Source organism: Eschrichtius robustus, chromosome 21 (genome assembly GCF_028021215.1).
Source record: "Eschrichtius robustus isolate mEscRob2 chromosome 21, mEscRob2.pri, whole genome shotgun sequence".
NCBI lineage: Eukaryota > Metazoa > Chordata > Mammalia > Artiodactyla > Eschrichtiidae > Eschrichtius > Eschrichtius robustus.
Genome location: NC_090844.1, coordinates 33,578,567 through 33,596,518, shown reverse-complemented (window position 1 = coordinate 33,596,518; position 17,952 = coordinate 33,578,567). Strand labels below are relative to the sequence as shown.

The window sequence follows — 17,952 nt, the reverse complement described above, 5'->3', positions numbered from 1 at the left end:
TAGGAGGGGGATACATTTGTCCCAAAGTCATATGTAACTCTCGAAGGAATTTACAACTGTAATTGTAATGTCTTTATATTTATACTAAAAAAAAGCCCCAGTACCTGAGTGAATTGTGTTTTTCTTTACAGCCAGTTGCTGAACCAATCCCCATCTGTAGTTTCTGTCTTGGTACAAAAGACCAAAACCGAGAAAAGAAGCCAGAGGAACTAATCTCCTGTGCAGACTGCGGCAACAGTGGTATGTAGCCCTTGTGTCCTTGTGACAGGTGCCCTCAGGCGAGAGGATGTTTGACTGGAGTTTGTACCCTTGGTCCTTAGGAAAGGAGCATTTTAATTTGATTCTGGTTTTAGGTACCTGAGATGAGCTTCTAGATGAGGGAGGGATTTAAATGTATAGTTGCAATGTTTTATTCAGTTAAGTTAAATCAGGCCTCAGCTGTTATTGTTGTTTTTATAAAAAGCTTTCCATAGACTTATTTTTTTCTGTTGGTCTTTATATTTCACTGTCAAACATCTGTTCGAATCACAGCAATCAGTTAGAAGTTGTTGCTGGTTTCTTTAATAATCACTACTTATCTTTCTTGATTTATGCCTCAGGCTTCATGAATAGAACCAGGATGATAACAGATTTGTTTTTCTTGATAGAAACTTACATATGTCACATTGGGAAATAGAGTGTTGACACTGCAATTTAGTGAGCTGTGTGAAACTCTGGGCTCTAAAAAAGGTTTTGCAAAGAGTCTCCTAATTTGTCAATTCCAGAGATAGTCTTGCTCTGCATTTTAAGAACTTACTCGGCTTTGCAGTGTCTTTAATCATTGGCTTAATAGTCAGTGTTTTGTACCAGTGACAAATAGGATTTAGTCCAGAAAGCAGAAAACACACTACATACTTCAAGGGGAGAGGAATTTAATACTAGAATCAGGTTTTTGTGAGATCGTTGGAAGGGCTGAAGAGGCAAGCTCTGGACTGGGCCTCAAGGACTGATTCCTGGGACGTTGCAGAACTGGCCCACCAGGGAGCCACTGCATCTGCCTCCATCTGGAAGAGGTGGAAGTGGGAAGTACTGCAGAACCGTTGAGTTCTGTAGCTGGTGCTGAAATGCTGAATTCGGCCATGGTCACAACTGCTTCTGGATAGCCATGAAGGTGGAGAGTTATGAAACTGGCGTTTTCATAACTTTTCATTAGAAAACAGTATCAGGAAGAAGATGGTCTTTGCTTCATTACTACCTTTCAGAAATCACCCAAACACATCCCATTGGTAGAATTTAATTCGTATCTAGAGCCTAACTGCAAGAGAGTCTGGGAAGTATAGTCTTCAGCTTTTCGGTTTTTATGTATAGAAGGCATTAGAAGGAGGTGGGAAGAGATCGAGTAGTGGTGACCATATTCAGCATAATACCACAAACCAAAATGAATTCTGGGTGGGTTTCACAGTTAAATATAAACCATAAAATCCTAAAAGGTTAGACAAAAATATAGTGACATGTCATACAACAATACAGTGATTTCCGAACTATTTTAGTAATGGAACCCTTAAGAAATCTTATGAGAACTCAAATATATAAAACAGGTAAAAATGAATCTGGTTTAGGTGAGGTAAGAATGAAATGGGAGCAGGGAGAGGGTTGTGTTATAGCCCTGCCTTCTGAGAAGCATTATATTTGAAGTGGTCTCTGAGTTTCTGTAAGATAGGGAAGAGCGTACTTTGAAAATCTTACTGTAGAGGGGACTTTTAAAGAACTAGTAAGATAAATAACTATTAGTTACCCTTGCTATAGAAATAAATTACTACAGAACTTAGCAGCTAAAAGCAACAACAAACATTGTTTATTTCATGTTGTTTCTTTGGGTCAGGAATTAGGGAGTGGCTTATCCCAGATAGGGTGGTTTTGATTTGGGATCTTTCATGAGGTTGCAATTAAGATTGCAGGTCCTGTGCTTGTGTCATCTGAAGGCTTTCATGGTGACTCATTTACCTGGCTGGCAAGTTAATGCTGCCTGTTGACAGGAAGCCTCAGCTCTTTGCCCTGTGGACCTTCCCATAGGGCTGCATGAGTGTCCACAGGTGGCGGCTGATTCCCCCAAGCAGGTATCTGAGAGAAAGAGCAAGGTGGAATTGGCAGCATCTCTTATACTTACCTGAGAAGTCACGCTGTCATTTCAGCAGTATCCTGTTTGGTGTGGGAGAGAACTACACAAGGGTGTGAACTGGTGTTGTTACCAGGAGGGCTGCTTGGAGCTTGGCTATCAGAATAACCAAGGAAGAAAGTATGGACATGGTCAAGTATACGAAATTTGGTACTTTTCAAATTGAGAACTAAAATACCCCAAATTTTAAAAAGCAAGAATTGTTTGAGAAAAATAATTGCATTAAATATGGCAAGGGGCCAAAAGCTCTAAAGTATAGAGCGTGTGCTTACATTTCTAAACGTGAAGTCTGGGGGCAGAGCCTATGAATAGGCAGTTCACACGAGAGAAAGTTAAGAGTTGAGCGTGTGAAAAACGTTCTACCCAAATAATAATAGGAGCGCACACCAAAGCAGCAGCGAAGTGTTATTTTATAGCTTTTATATAGCTCGAAAGATAAGAGAGCCCAAACTGGAGCTGATAAAATTGCGGTAAAATATTTGTGCTTTGCTGGTGGCACTGGGTATTATATCATAGGATTTGAAGCATGTTTTGGCAGTGCAAGTCTACCTCTCAAGCTATAACAATGTTTATTTCATCTCACTCACCAACTCCTCTTTCAGGAATTTATTCTCAGGAATTAACTTAAAAGAAGGAAAGAATCTATCATCATGAAATAATTCACTTTAGTGATCTAATAACTGTTACGGGTAATTGTCTAAATATTTGCAACAGGGAAATGGTCAGGTAGGTTATAGTGTGTCAAGTCAGTGGAATATAATCAGTTTAAGGAATGTAAATATAAAGTTTGCTTGAATAAAATAATGGAGAAAAGCAAAACAAAGCCGTATATATTCTATAATTAAAACCATGCAAGGGCTTTAGTTACTTTTCAAAGGAAGAGTAGGACACGAAAGTGGCTGTTCTAGGATGATGAGATTATGGGTGAGGCTTTTACACCTCTTCCATTTTCCTTGGATGTTAGTGATGTTTTGATGATAAATTTCTTATCATCTCTTAAAAGAGAGAATTATTTAGGGATAGAAGAGAGAGGAGAGAAGATAATTTAACCAACCCTTTCTCTCACTGAAGAAAAATAAACATAACGAATTTTTAGAGGAAAGGGATAAATCTTTTCAGAGTTGAGAGCAAATTGGCTACCCGAAGGTTTTGAGAATCAAACTGATACTAACTTTTGGGAGAGGAAACATTTTTTTCTGTTACTATTAATTTTGATCACACTAGAAATATTGCTTAGGTTTTAGTTTTAGCTTGAGTGCCTTAAATCATGAGCACATAACTCACTTTTAAATGGTGGGATTTTTAAAATATATTTTTTAGTTATAAAAGTAACACATGTTATTGTTTTAAAAATGAGAGCACAGAAGGGTATAAAGTAAAATGTAAAATCCTTTTCCTGCAAAATATTTATAGCTCTATATCCTAGGATGTTACAGTTGTAAACAGTTTTTGTGTTATTCTTCCAGAAATGGCCCAGGCATGTTTTGTATTCGTATGCATGGGAGCATGTGTACACACATAGTGCTTTAATTAATGCAGGCTTAATAAAAGTTTGGAGTTTGTCAAGTTTTTTATAATCAAATGGGGGAGGGTGATGTATTTAGCACACATAAACCTGAATTGAGTGCCCAGTCCTGATGAGGCGTGTGTGGCAAGCTTCCAGGGGCTTCTTGTTTTCCTTGATGTTTTGATTTAAGAAAATTGCCTTTTTCTACCTCATTCCTTTAATACAGTTACAAAATGATTCTTGATTGTTTCGTTTGCGAACTTTCCCCTTTATTAGGTCATCCATCCTGTTTAAAGTTTTCCCCCGAGCTAACGGTTAGAGTGAAGGCCTTACGGTGGCAGTGCATCGAGTGTAAAACGTGCAGCTCCTGTCGCGATCAAGGCAAAAATGCAGTGAGTATCTTCGTCTTCCAACGTGAATATTTCATTTAGAAGTAGAATGTACAACTGGCATTTTCCTCTAAGTATGGTTGGTTATTTTCAGTCACTTGGTCCAGCAGAATTTAGAACAGTAGCTCCTTCAAGTTACACATCATTAGTTTAGAATACTTGCTCATTGACACTTGGATGATTTCTAGGTAGTTTCTGAAGCACCTTAATTGTATGTTTGCAGAGAGACTAGCTACGTTAAAGAAATACTCGTGAAATTTGTTTGAGTAATATGGAGGTATTCATTTAGGGATGGTCAGTTATATTAATTACAGTCATCCGTTTCTCTTCTTTTATTAAAACAGACTAAAGTTAGCTTGTATCTGGCTACTGGATAAACTTAAAAGTAATGAAACTTTAGTTTTTATTAAAGATGGATGAAGCAAAACTTTTTGCTAACTCAGGCTGTCCGTTTACTCAACTAATAAAAATTAAGGGAACTTTTATTATTATGGTAACTCATCTTCTTTATGGAAAGGAGCTTCCTAGGTTTCATGAAGTCGTGATCCTGACATGTTTCACAAGGTTGAACCAAACTGTTCTTTCTCTCCTTTAGGATAACATGCTCTTTTGTGATTCCTGTGACCGAGGTTTTCACATGGAGTGTTGTGATCCGCCACTCACCCGGATGCCAAAAGGTAAGAAATACTTTCTGAAATCAGTCTGGCAATATAAAGGGGCAGGTTAGTGAAAGCGCTTTTTAATCTGCTTTGTTAAGATGAGAGAATAATTTGCATCTTTCTATTTGGTGTTGTGTAAGTAGAAAGAGAGCGAGCAGTCACCCTAAAGGTGGGGATAGTCTTTCTGTTTAGGCATCCTAACATTCTTAATGTGGTGTGGATTTATTATTAGTTTCCTCTGTTTTCATTATTTAAGTATCCATGGAGGGTGAAGGTGTTCATTTATAATTTTTTGCCAACTCTCTATAGCTAGAGGGCAAAATACTTGCCTTATGTAATAGTTTGAAATATCTGTTTCTTGAAAGGAAGAAGTGAAGTTGTATTAGGTCATGTTGATTATATCACAGCTCATCACTTTTGAGGGGCCTAAAGCTATCAGGGCCTCTGATTTATCGAAAACCTTAAAAATTTTATAACATTTTGCAAACAAACAGGTGCCCAAATCAGAAGAATACAGCTTAATAATGTTATTCTATTCTTTTGACTCCTGTTCCTTGAAAGGTATTTAGTTGGGATACAGTTGCCTGTTGGTTGGATTTTCATCTTATCATATGCTTATAAGTTTCTTAAAAAAAAAAAAAAAATCATTAGTCTTCTCTGCTTTGTCTTACCATAAATTCCATTTTCAACTCGGATTTTGTGATTTATAGGTTTCTTAAGTAAAATGCTTATGGGAGGGATACTTGATGTGTCTGTTTGAAGAAATTTTTCCTGTTGATGGAAAGGGACTCAACCTTAGTTATAGCCAAGTTATTCCACTTTAGGATTTTACTTGAGTTCCTCTGTGCCACTATTGATTGTCACCTTTTGAAGAGCCTACATTTATATGTATTGGAAGAATAAGTATCCCCCATTTCCTACCTCTTCCATTTACTTGAAATGTGGACAAAAGGCCTTCTGAGAATCCTTCAAGATAGTAAAGATTTTCTTAGGACTTCATTCCTGTGTATTTAATGCCTACAAAGGAAGTTTTTGGAAGCTTAAAGCAGGCAATATTTTATTTTGAAATAATTTCAGATTTACAGAAACGTAGTACAAATAGTACAGAGAGTTCTCATTGTACCCTTTACTCAGCTTCCCCTAAAGTTAACATCTTACAGTTATTGAAACCAGGAAACTAACATTGATCTGATGTGATTAATCTACAGACCTTATTTGAATTTCTGGTCCTGAGAATCCAATCCAGGATGTCACATTACATTTAGTTGTCATATTTCCTTACTCTCTTCCAGTCAGTTCCTCAGATTTTGTCTTTCCTGACCTTGACACTTCTGAAGAATACTGGCCAAGTATTTTGTAGAAAGTCCTTCGTTCTGGGTTTGTCTCTTGCTTTATCGTGATTAGACTGAGGCTATGCAGTTTGACAAGAATACTAGAGAAGTGATGTTATGCCCTCTTAGTGTATCATAACAGGGGTATATTATACTGGTCTTATTAATAGTGGTGTTAACTTGGACCACTTGATTATAGTGGAGAAACTTGACAGACACCTTAAAGTTACTCTTTTTCTGCTTTGTATCTCCTTTAGCATCAGTCATTGATTCGTGCATGCACCACTTTTTACTGTGGTGTTTGTCTACATAGTGATGATTTTTCTATTTCCATCATTTCTTCTACATTTACTAACTGTAATTCTGCTATAAGAAAGAGTGATCCCCAGCTGTGAGATGATCTGAGGTGATGCCTGTTTGGCAAACTTTGGTTTTTGCTGTCAGAGCTCCCATCCTGGCTTCTGAAGCCGATATGGTTGCCCTGGGGTGGGCACCCCCTGGCTCCCACGGGCTCCCAGGTTTGACTCTATCCATTTGGAGTGGTTTGGGGACCCCAAAGCCTTTGCTCTTGTTGGTTTGTCCCTGACAGCAGACAAAGCCTTGTGCTGTCCTCAGTTTTCCCCCTTTATTTCTTTTGAAGAACCAATTTTTCACGGTACTTGTCCTGATTGTTTTCATAGTGTTCAAATCTGTATTTTTGTATGTAGGGGGAAATAATTTTCTCAACACTGATCGTTAATAAATACTGTATTAAATTGTCATGAAGGAGTTCTTGTTTAATAAATGGACATGTAAAAACAACAAAAAAAACACACCAAAAAAAAAAAAAAGAGTGATCCCTTTCTCCCACTTATTTATTTATCCAGCTATTCAAATCATTATGGACTCATGGATATTTATTTTATTCTATGGCTTATAGTCCATTGCTGTGATTATTCCTTTTTTTCTGGATTGACCCAGATCTGGCTGTTGGGAGTTCCTTCAAGTTGGGTTCTGGGTCCTTTTCACGTGCCTTCATCATCTGTTGAGCACTTCTTTATTTCCTGGCACCACAAGCTGTTCCAGGTTATCTTGTATTTTCCCAGCTCCAGTCCTGGACTCAGCCATTCCTCTATGGGAACCTGGCTTCTTTTCTTGCAGAACAGTAATTAGAAGCCCGTATGTGGGTTCTGGGTATAAAGTGAGGATCAGTGGACTTCAGCCATGTGTGGCCTTCAGGATATTTGTGAGTCTCTTCCAGTTGTTTGTAGAATTTTGTGTGTGTATGTTTTCATGTTTATTTTTCTGGGGGGCTTTTATCAGATTTTCAAATGAGAGTCCTTGACCTGAAACAGGTTAAGAACTCCTGGCTTAGAGTATCTGAACTCTTTCAGTGTATTTATGTCCATTGTGCTTTTATGTGGAATATTCTTTCTTTATAGGCATGTGGATATGTCAGATATGTCGACCTAGGAAAAAAGGACGAAAACTTCTACAGAAAAAGGCGGCACAGATAAAACGGCGCTATGCTAATCCAATAGGACGTCCAAAAAACAGGTTAAAGAAACAAAACACGGTGTAAGTTGTACTTGTGGCAAGGTGAGGGGAGAAGAGCGTAGGGTCTTCTCTGTAGCACAGGGTTCACTTGTTTGCTCTGCGAAAAGACACGCAGTTGTCATAGCTGCCACTTTTATGTAATAATAATGGCTAACTCTTACTGAGCCCTTAATAAAGTGCCAAGGCACTCACTGTTCTAAGTGCTTGACTTGTGTTAAATCATTTAATTCTCCCACCAGCCCAGTGAAGTAGGTACTGTTGGTACTCTCCTTTTTCAAAGGAGGAAACTACAGTCTAGAACGATTAACTTGCATAGTTTATAGTAAGTGTTCAACTGAGATTAAAACCCCAATAGGCTGGCCCCAAGGTCTGGCTCTAAACCGTTACCTTAGATTGCTTCTTTTACCTAAAAAACAAGGAAGAAAAAATTACATTATTGAAGCATTTCACAGATTCTTCTCTTGATGTAATCTCAGTAGTTTATTTCTGTTATATGTACAGATTGCTGGATAGCTTCTCCTGTTGCGGTCATAGCTAAGTTCCATTTCTGTGTCCTGAAGTAAAATAATGTGAATTTTCATCTGTTAACAGAAATCAGGGATATAATTATCTCTTGTGGACTAGAAAACTGGGCTAGGTCTGGAGGAGGTGGGGCAAGATTAAGTAGCTAATTTTCTCTTTTCTTTGGAGTATCTCTACAGTAATTCACCTTTGATGATATGTAAACTATCTTTAGGCCTGTCAACCTCTCACAAAATTTACCCACCCTTTGTACACTTAAGACGAAGGTGGTATAGCTGAAATGAGTGGGCATTAGCAGCTTGAAATACATAGAACCAGTATTGTAGTTCATATTTTAAATCTTAAATCAAGCTTTAACTTTCCTGTAAAAAGATCTTTTGATTCCTGACTTGCAGAGAGTAACCCATCCTTATGTTTAGAGGTAAGAGTATAACTCTGAGTTGGTGCAGAGATCCTTGGACTTCGTACCTGGAAAGGTCTTAGTTTTTCTCTGGTACAACTTTCATTGTATAGATGAAGACACTGTTGTTTAAAGAGAATGTGATTTGTCCAAGATATGCAGCTAGTAAGTGGCAGAATTATGACTCAGATATGCCCTCTGACTCCTGGCCTAGGATTCTTTTCACTATAAAATGAATAGGCTTCCCAGAAATAGATGTTTCTAATAACATTACTTTTTAGTCATATAATATTTACAGTTTATGGAATATTCTTAACGATATAGATTTTTAAAATATAGTTGTAGGTTATTTACTGTGTGTTATATATTAAATAGAAACCATATAAAGATTTCTTTTTAATAGTTTCCCTTTTCCCTGTTTGATTCTTTAGGTCAAAAGGTCCCTTCAGCAAAGTTCGAACAGGCCCCGGAAGGGGTCGGAAACGTAAAATCACTCTCTCCAGCCAGTCAGCATCGTCATCAGAAGACGGATATCTAGAGCAAATAGATGGCTTGGACTTCTGCAGAGATGGCAGCGTCCCCTTGAAGTTCAATAAGAAAACCAAAGGGCTCATCGATGGCCTTACCAAATTCTTTACCCCTTCCCCTGACGGGCGGAAACCTCGAGGGGAAGTGGTGGACTACTCTGAGCAATATAGAGTCAGGAAAAAGGGCAACAGAAAATCAGGCACTTCAGATTGGCCCACAGGTAAAAGTTTGTTCACTTAGAAACAAAAAGTGTTCCAAAGTGTGTTATTTGGAATAACAATAGTTATCTGGAGTAGATTTATATTTGATTATTAAAAATTGGTCTTGGACTATAAGAATGTGCTGAAGATATGTATGTAGGTGATGCTCAAGTGATAACTATGGCAGGAACTTAGAGGCTAGAGGTGAAGTTGGAGAATGGACAGGTAGGAGTTTTAGAGAAAAGAAGATGCTTTTTGGGTAGAACCACAAAGAATCTGCCTACAGAAATTTAGTGTATAACCTTGACTCAAGGATAACTTTATGTAATATTTCATAAATTACAAAATAAATTATGTGATGAACATCAAGATACTTACTTTATTCCTGGAAGGATATTGCAGAGTATAGGTAAATATTGGGTTGGCCCAGAAGTTCATTTGGGTTTTTCCAAGCCTGAACGAAGTTTTGGGCCAACCCAATAAAATGCTGTTGATCTGAGCATAAGTGAAAGACCAAACTATATGCAAATATGATGAGGTCATTGATTTTTCTACTTCAGATCTTGGCAAATACAGTTGTAATTTTTCATGGATTATACATAAAAAGAAAGAGAAAGAGAACCACAGCTTCAGACCATTTGCTTATGTGTCAGGCTCAGGTCCCTAGTTTTCAAAGTAGAAAACATCTGTGGAGAAGAGTTAAAAGTATAGCAGATAATTCAAGTCAGAGGAGAACATTTTGATGAGCTGTCCAGATAATTAGAGCTGGTCTCATCGCTGTTGAGTTGCAAGAGCCTAACCGTGTGAAGAAAGCTAGAAAGGGCTCTGAGGAAAGCAGAAGAACAAGAATGGGCTCTTGGATCACAGGGCTGAGTCTGTAGTGTCTCATGTGCTGCAAGGACTTCCTTAACTTTTATTTCCTTCCCCACAGTGTCCCATTGGTGATTGTATTCACCGCTTCATCATTCCTGCTTATATCAATGATTGATTGGTCCACTGCAGGAGAGAAAAGTCCTCATCCTTGTCAGGTCCCCCCTTTTATGCTGTATTGATTGGCTTTTCACCTGAGTGGCAATCAACTAACTACAGTTTAAGCATTTAAGTACTTTTCATGTCTTTATCAGCCATGTAGACTGTAGATAAGCTCCACTCTGAGTACATTTATCTAAGAAAATATGCAAGCCATTTAGGTTGGATTTAGGAAGGAATCTCTTAAAGCAGATCGTGATAAAAGGCATTTTTGAATTAACCATTTCACTGGCGGTAGATTATTAGAAGAATCTACTGGAAAGTGTTAGAAATTATTAGAGCAGATGTATAAAGTATATGGAGAACCAATATTGAGCTTTAGGCATTGGTATGAGCTTTTGCTTTAATTGGCTCTGTCATTTTCTTTATGAATTGTAGAGTTTAAGAAGCAATCTGCACCATCTGATACAATGCTGCGGAATACTGTGCTAGATCTGTGCCTGCATCCGTCTGTGTCATGCACTAGGGGGCATTAAAGGCACAGAATATCTTCAGATTATATATGTATTTTTCAGTTTAGGAATATTGTCAAGAGTGAGTCCTTGTCCTTCCTCTTACACTAAATGAGTAACTGTATGGGCAATTGATTTTTAAAAGAGAACTGTCTGTCACTAATGGGTTTTTTTCAGCCATACTCATACAGAGAGGAAGTGAGACCAAATCAGTGTCATCTTCAAATGCAAAGGATGGTGATCTACTTAATCCCCCAATGCTCCTTTCACTCATTTATTTACCCATTTGAGGAAGGTGCATCATTTAGTGTATGCTTATAATAATTTGTCATACTTAGCCAGAGGATTACCATCTGTGATACTCAGGCTTTGGAGTTTGTGCTTTAAAAGGGTACCCAGAATGTGAGGGGAGTTGGTAGTACTTGGCATCAGTTAAAGTAGCTATTTGAAATACATCTTTTTGTTGAGATGAGAATGTATTGGCCTTATGAAGATTGCAGAATCATTGAGAATTTTAAAAGGAGCAAAATTTCCTTGTTTTGCTCTGAAGTGATGGAAATTATGTCTTGCTATAACATAAACTTCTTCCATACTACCAAAGAATGAAGAAGCAATATTTGCATGTTGACATGTTAAACTCATATTAAGAGTTTTATATTCATGTTATTTCAAAATAGACTTCATACTTCTTAGACCTTTTTCCTGTTCTACTTTTATATGTATGTATGTATATACTGAAGTATCTCTTTTAATGAAGTTTAAAGTTAGTTATTTAGTTAATATTTTTAAGCAGCTTTAAGTCAATTCAGGGTTTTCATTATAAGGCAGATATAATATGTACATATTGTTTATTGACTAGTATCTTTCTGGGAGTCAATTTAATGTTATCCTCTTCTCTTTTATATAAATAATATTAAGACTTTTGAAATTTGTTCTAGTTCATGTGCTAAACTGAAGGTAGCATTAATAACGTGAGCCCTTTCTTAATGTGCAGACAATCAGGATGGCTGGGACGGCAAACAAGAAAGTGAGGAACGGCTTTTTGGGAGCCAGGAAATCATGACTGAGAAAGATATGGAATTATTTCGTGATATCCAAGAACAAGCACTGCAGGTAAAGTTGAATATTCAGATGGGAAACAGAGGATTAATTATTTTGTGGGTAAAGCAGTAATAGCAATTTATTTATCCATCTGATCTGCGAATAGATGTGGTTTGTGCGTGTGCATAGTTTGCTGGTTAAGGTGTTCTTTTCAAACCCATGATAACTGCTTTGGTTTTGCAGGTAAACACATTGCTTTGACTACCAGTATCAAATGAGCTTGGTTTATTTATCAATATTTTCTGTCTTATGTATGAAGAAGAGTTTAGGATTTTACCAACAAACAAAAACCAAGCCTCTCTCAGGTGATAAAACACATACTCATTAATTCAGGAAATATTTATTAAATGCTTCTGCCTTAATCCTTTGTTAACACGTAGCAAGATAATAAATGTACAGACACAGAACCTACTTATGTGCCAGATGCTAGAGATGCCAAGGTAAATAAAATGACAGGATTCATTCTCTAGCCAGGAGAGACTTGTAAATAGATAATTTCCTTAATGTGAAAGTTTAATTATAGAATACATGGAATTTGGGGAGTATGGGAGGCAAGTATGTACTTCTGTCTGGGGAGGTCAGAGAAGGATTCATTGAGGGGAAATACTACTTGAGGTGGTCTTAAGAATGTATAGGAGTTTATCAGGATGACAAGGAATGGGGTCCCATATAATTAGAAGGAACAGAAGTGCGAAGATTTGAAAATGGGGGAAAATGTGAAGAACATAGGGTGTAGATAATGGCAGGAGAACAGATTGGAAGAGTGCAGGGGTAAATCATAAAGGCTCTTTTGGATTGTGTTTATCTTTTGTCTTTTCCTTCTTTGCCACCAACTCAGTGTGTAAGCCAAGTTGAGTTCTGTCTCTTTTCTTGAAATTAAGAATTTATAAGGCTGATGCTGGGGATTCCTGTTGCGTAGGTGAAACTCTTTGGATTAAGAGACCCATTAGTGAATAGATTGTTATGTAGAGTATTTTTGAAAAATAAAGACAACAGTATAAATATTCAGCAAACATTTACTCGGCATTTCACCGTCTTATGATTTAACCAGGTATTGGCTTTGAGTCAGGTAGATCTGAGGTCAAACCTTGGTCTTTCATTTACTAACGTCTACTTCAGACAAGTTGCTTAACCTCTGAAGGCATATTCTTTTCCGGACAATAAGTAAAAAAAAAAAAAAAAGTGTTATAGGTACTGTAGTAGAAAGTTACGTGATGTTCAGTGGGAATTCAAAGGAGTTCTTCACTTTTTAAGGACCATTTTTTTTTCCTGAATAAGTTGCAGACATATGCTAATGCTTTTTATTCCTGCTAATTTGTGTGTATTTCCTAAAAACAAGGACGTTCTTATACGTGACCACAGTACAGTCATCGCATCAGGAATTTAACACCAGTGAAGCATGTTACCTAATCTGGAGATTTTAATCAAATTTCACCAGCTGTACCACTAATGTTCTTTATAGCAAAAGGAAAAAAAAGCCTTGTCCTGGTCCACTGTCCAGTCTAGGATCATGTATTTCGTTTACTTGCTGTGTCTCCTTAGTCTCCTTTAACCTGGAACACTTTCTCAGTCTTTATCTTTCACGCCCTCGACATTTTTGACATGTGCAGGTCATTTATTTTGTAGAATGTCTACAGAGGTGACGTGTCCTCGTCAGCGTGTCATACCAGGAGGCACGTAGTAGGTGTTCGTCCTGTTACAAGTGATGTTAACTTGATCACTTGGTTACAATGGTATCGTGCCTTGTTTCTTCTCTGTGAAATCATTTGCCCTCTGTAATTATTGATATGTATCTTGTGGGAATACACTTTATGTAAATATCCTGTTTCTTATCAAATTTTACCTGCTAGACTTTGCTGGTTGCTTTAGATGGAATTAGATGATTTTCTAATTGCATCATTTATTTTATGTTTATTAATTGGCGTACTGCTGTAAGGAAGAGCCTTTCCTTCTTCCTGCCAGTCTGTCTATCCATCCATCCATCCATCCCTCCCTCTATCCATATGTCTGTCTATCTGTGACTTGTAGATTCTTATTTTATGAGTTATCTTACCATTTGTTGCTATTGATATTTATTTTGATGCTCAGATTGTTCCAGATTTGGGCAGGGGGAACTTCAAGCCGGCCCCTGCATCATTCTGACGTGTCTCTGTCATTTCCTGCCCCCCACAGATTGAGAACATGTATTGTGATTTTAATCTCTACCTCACCCTTAACTTTGGTTTTTTTGTGTGTGTTACTTTCTCCAATTTATTCTATTCATTTGGTGATTTTTAAAATTGAGGCATAATTGACATATAACATTGTATTAATTTCAGGTGTACAACAAAATGATTCAATATTTGTATAGTCCATATTCATATTTACTTTTGGCCACAGCAGTATATCCTAGGCTCTTGTTGTTCTAGCTGTAGATTCAGCCATTTCTCTAAGAATCCCTGGTTCCTTTTATTGGAGAATAGGAGTCAGTGGTAGTTCTGTTCTTTTACTTGCTCAGGCCCAAAGAGGTGTCATCCTTGATTTTTTTTCTGTCTCATGCTCTGTACATATTCAGTTCATCAGCAAATCCTGTTGGTTCTACCTTCACAATATATCCAGAATATGACTACTACTTTTCCCTTCCACCTCTGTCTTAGCCTAAGCTGCCATCACCTCTTGCTTGGGCTGTTGTAATGTCTCCAGACTCATCTGCTTGCTTCCACTCCTGTTCCTCACCCCAATCTTTAGTCTATATTCTTTATACAGGACCCGGAGTAAATGTTTTGAAACATACCACTCCTCTGCTCAGAAGCCCTCCAGTGTCTTTCAGTCTTGCTTAGAATGTTTAAAAAGGCCCACCGTGACCTTGTGCCTGCCCCCCTCTTCCACGTTGTCCTCCCACTCTTGTCCTTCTTTGCTCTGCTTCAGCCACAGGCCTCCTTCTCTTCCTCAGACACACCAGGCACCCTTCTGCCTTGGAGCCTTTGCACTTACTGCTCCCCGTCTGGATTGCCCTTCCTCTGGCCCAGACGTCTAGTTGGCTCACTCTGTTTAGGTCTCTGCTCCTGTCACCCATGAGAGAGGCCCTTCCTAAATCCCAAACTGAAATAGCATACATTTATCCCCACGGTATCACTCTGTGTCCCCCTACCTCCTTGCTTGTCCTATATAGTTCTTATCACTTCCTGAATGTAAATATTTATTTCTAGAATGTAAGTGCCTTGAGAACAGGCACTTTCTTTTTGGTCACTGCTCTTTATACCAAGTACCTGGAATATAGTAAAGGCTCAGTAAATATTTGTTTAATGAATGGATGTTTAAATGAAATTTTCTGCTGGGAGGAATGGGCCAGGAGTTGGAATAATAGGAGTGTGAAGAGAAAGATTACTAGGGAGAGTTAAAAGGGGTGCTGAGCCTTGCTGAGACCCAGTGGAGACAATATAAATTTGTATTGACAATAATCTGGCTAATTGTGTGTTTCTTCCAGCATTTTATTAAACTTGTGATTGTCCATGTATGTATCTGGCACCAAAGAAATAACTAGATATTTGAATTCTAATCTGTGCTTATTTTCATTGGCAGTGCACTGAAATTCTGATGATGGTGGTATTTCTGCATGAGGTTCATTCATTTGGAATTCATGTGCCCGGCATGGAACTAGAGCTATAGGCTGAACAAAAAGTCATAGCTTCTGCCTTCATGAAACTTTGCCTCATGAGTGAGACAGATAGTAAACAATCATACAAATAAATCTGTTATTACAAACTGATAAGTAATAGGAAGAAAATAAGAATGCAATGAGAAGTTATAGTAGACACTTCCTGGTCCAGGTGTCTGGGATTCCTCTTTCAGGGTGGTGATAATTTACACAGGGACCTAAAGGTTGAGTGGAAAGTCAGCAAGGCACAGAACTACTAAGAAGAATGTTCCAGACATAGGGGCTGCCTGTGTAAACGTCTTGAGGCATAAAGAAGCTTGGTAAATTTGAGAAACTGAAAGAAGGCCAGTATAACTAGAGTACAGTGAATAAAAGTCACAAAAGATGAAGCTGAAGAGATAAGCTGAGGACATAAGTTAGGATTGGGGTTTTTATTGTAATTGTAGTGGGAAACCATTGAATGATTTTTTTAGAATATTCTTTTCCATTATGGTTTATTATAAGCTATTGAATATAGTTTCCTGTCCTATACAGTAGGTCCTTGTTGTTTATCTCTTTTGTATATAGTAGTGTGTATCTGTTATCCCAAACTCCTAATTTATCCCTCCCTGTCCCTTTCCCCTTTGGTAACCATTAGTTCGTTTTCTATGTTTGTGAGTCTATTTCTGTTTTTTAAATAAGTTTCATTTGTATCATTTTTTTTAGATTCTACATATAAGTGATGTCATATGATATTCGTCTTTCTTTGACTTACTTCACTTAGTATGATAATCTCTAGGTCCATCCATGTTGCTACAAATGGCATTATTTCATTCTTTTTTATGGCTGAGTAGTATTCCATTGTATATATCTACCACATCTTCTTTAATCATTGAATGATTTTAGCAAGGAAATAGAAAGATCAGATTTGCATTAATTTTTTTTTTTTTTTTTTTTTTTTTTTGGCCACTCTATGAGGAATGGATTGGAATTAGGCAAGAGTCAAAGCCGGGAAACCAATTTAGAGGCTTTTTCAGTGATCCAGATGGAAGAAGATGGTGACTTAGACTAGAGAGGTGGCAGTGGAAACGGGAGAAAAGTGGATGGATTTAGAGTGCATTTCAGAGACGGAGTCAGCAGAACTTGGTGGTAGATTCAATGTGCAGTGTAAAGGAGCGGGAGGTTGTCAAGGACAGCTCCCAGGCTCTCTGACCTAATGAAACAGAGAAAGTGGGTTGAAGCCAGTGGGGAGAGTCACTATTGATTAGATTAGATGCTTTTAAATAATAAAAGCATTCATAAACATAACATACAAAGTCATTTTTGAGAGCCTAGATATTCTTTAGTAGAAACTGCTTCAACCTTTGTTCCACAAATTTTGCAGGAAGATTTTATTACAGGGTCTTATGCAGTCTTCATAAGAGATAAATTATAAAGGAGTTAATATAGGAATCCATCCAACCAAAAACCCATCATTTATTAAGTACCTACTTTGTTCTAGAAACTATGCTAGGTGCAGGCGCTATGAATGAGACATTGTTTTTATTTTCATAGAGCTTTTACCGTTTAGTAGGAAACGTACTCACAAAAGCAAATCCAATAGTGATGGCTCATAGTGATGATCTTGAACAATTAAATTTTGTGTGATACATTATCTAATTAAGTTGAGCATTATTGAAATGTTTAGCAAGTGCCCCCCCCCCCAAAAAAGAGTCACCTATTAATTGGTTTTGTTTTGTTTTTGTTTTTTTTTGTTTTTTGTTTTTTAATTTCAGGAGAAGGATATAGTTTGCCTGGTACTATGTTCCATCATTATTAGCTAGTCAGTGAACACTTCATGAAAAAAAGCCACCTCTAAAAAGAAAAACAGAAGCATAAGAAATTAGTAGTATAGGCTTTTGTTTGGAATTATATTTCAACAGTGATCTTGTGAGCTTGGAAGAAATGGTTTTTCTTAAAAGATGCATCACCAGAAAGAAGCATTTGTATTCAACTCATTACACTGAAGAGCATAACAGCCTCCTCGAAATATATAGAATGATTTTTATATAAAATATCACCAAATAGCACATTATATTTCGATAGTAATTTTAGTGCTTTCTAATTTTGAAGGATTTGATTGTTTTTTTTTTTTGTGGCTCTAGAAAGTTAACAGCATTTTTGAAATCTGTGTGGGCTACTAAAATAATTTTCTTCTTTGCATAAAGAATTGAACAGTTAATTAGAAATGGAATAAACTAGGTTCAACAACTCTCTTCACCCTATGAGGTAAGGATTGTTATCCCTATTTAATTTAATTAAGTAATTAATTTTTTTTTCCTAGAAAAATGTTTATCTTAGAATTAACAAAACATGCGTGTAAAAGCATTAACATTATATGCCCAATGTCGCAACTACCTAAACAGTCATTCTCAGGCCAGGATGTACTTCAAAACCATCTTAACCCGCCTAGGCTCTGTTCAGGTATTCAGAAACTCCAGGGACTGGGGAGAAGCGGCCCAGGCACAGTATTTAGGAAACACTTTCC

At 37.3% G+C, this 17,952-nt stretch overlaps 1 protein-coding gene across 1 annotated transcript in view; it reads left to right on the top strand.

Annotated features, from left to right (window-relative positions):
- KAT6A (lysine acetyltransferase 6A) overlaps positions 1–17,952 on the top strand; it is a 108,740-nt gene that overhangs the window by 55,514 nt on the left and 35,274 nt on the right. The window contains exons 3-8 of the mRNA XM_068531984.1: positions 132–240; positions 3,939–4,054; positions 4,647–4,728; positions 7,463–7,598; positions 8,931–9,247; positions 11,703–11,821. Coding sequence (XP_068388085.1) covers positions 132–240; positions 3,939–4,054; positions 4,647–4,728; positions 7,463–7,598; positions 8,931–9,247; positions 11,703–11,821 — 879 coding nt within the window. The remainder of the gene's footprint in view (positions 1–131; positions 241–3,938; positions 4,055–4,646; positions 4,729–7,462; positions 7,599–8,930; positions 9,248–11,702; positions 11,822–17,952) is intronic.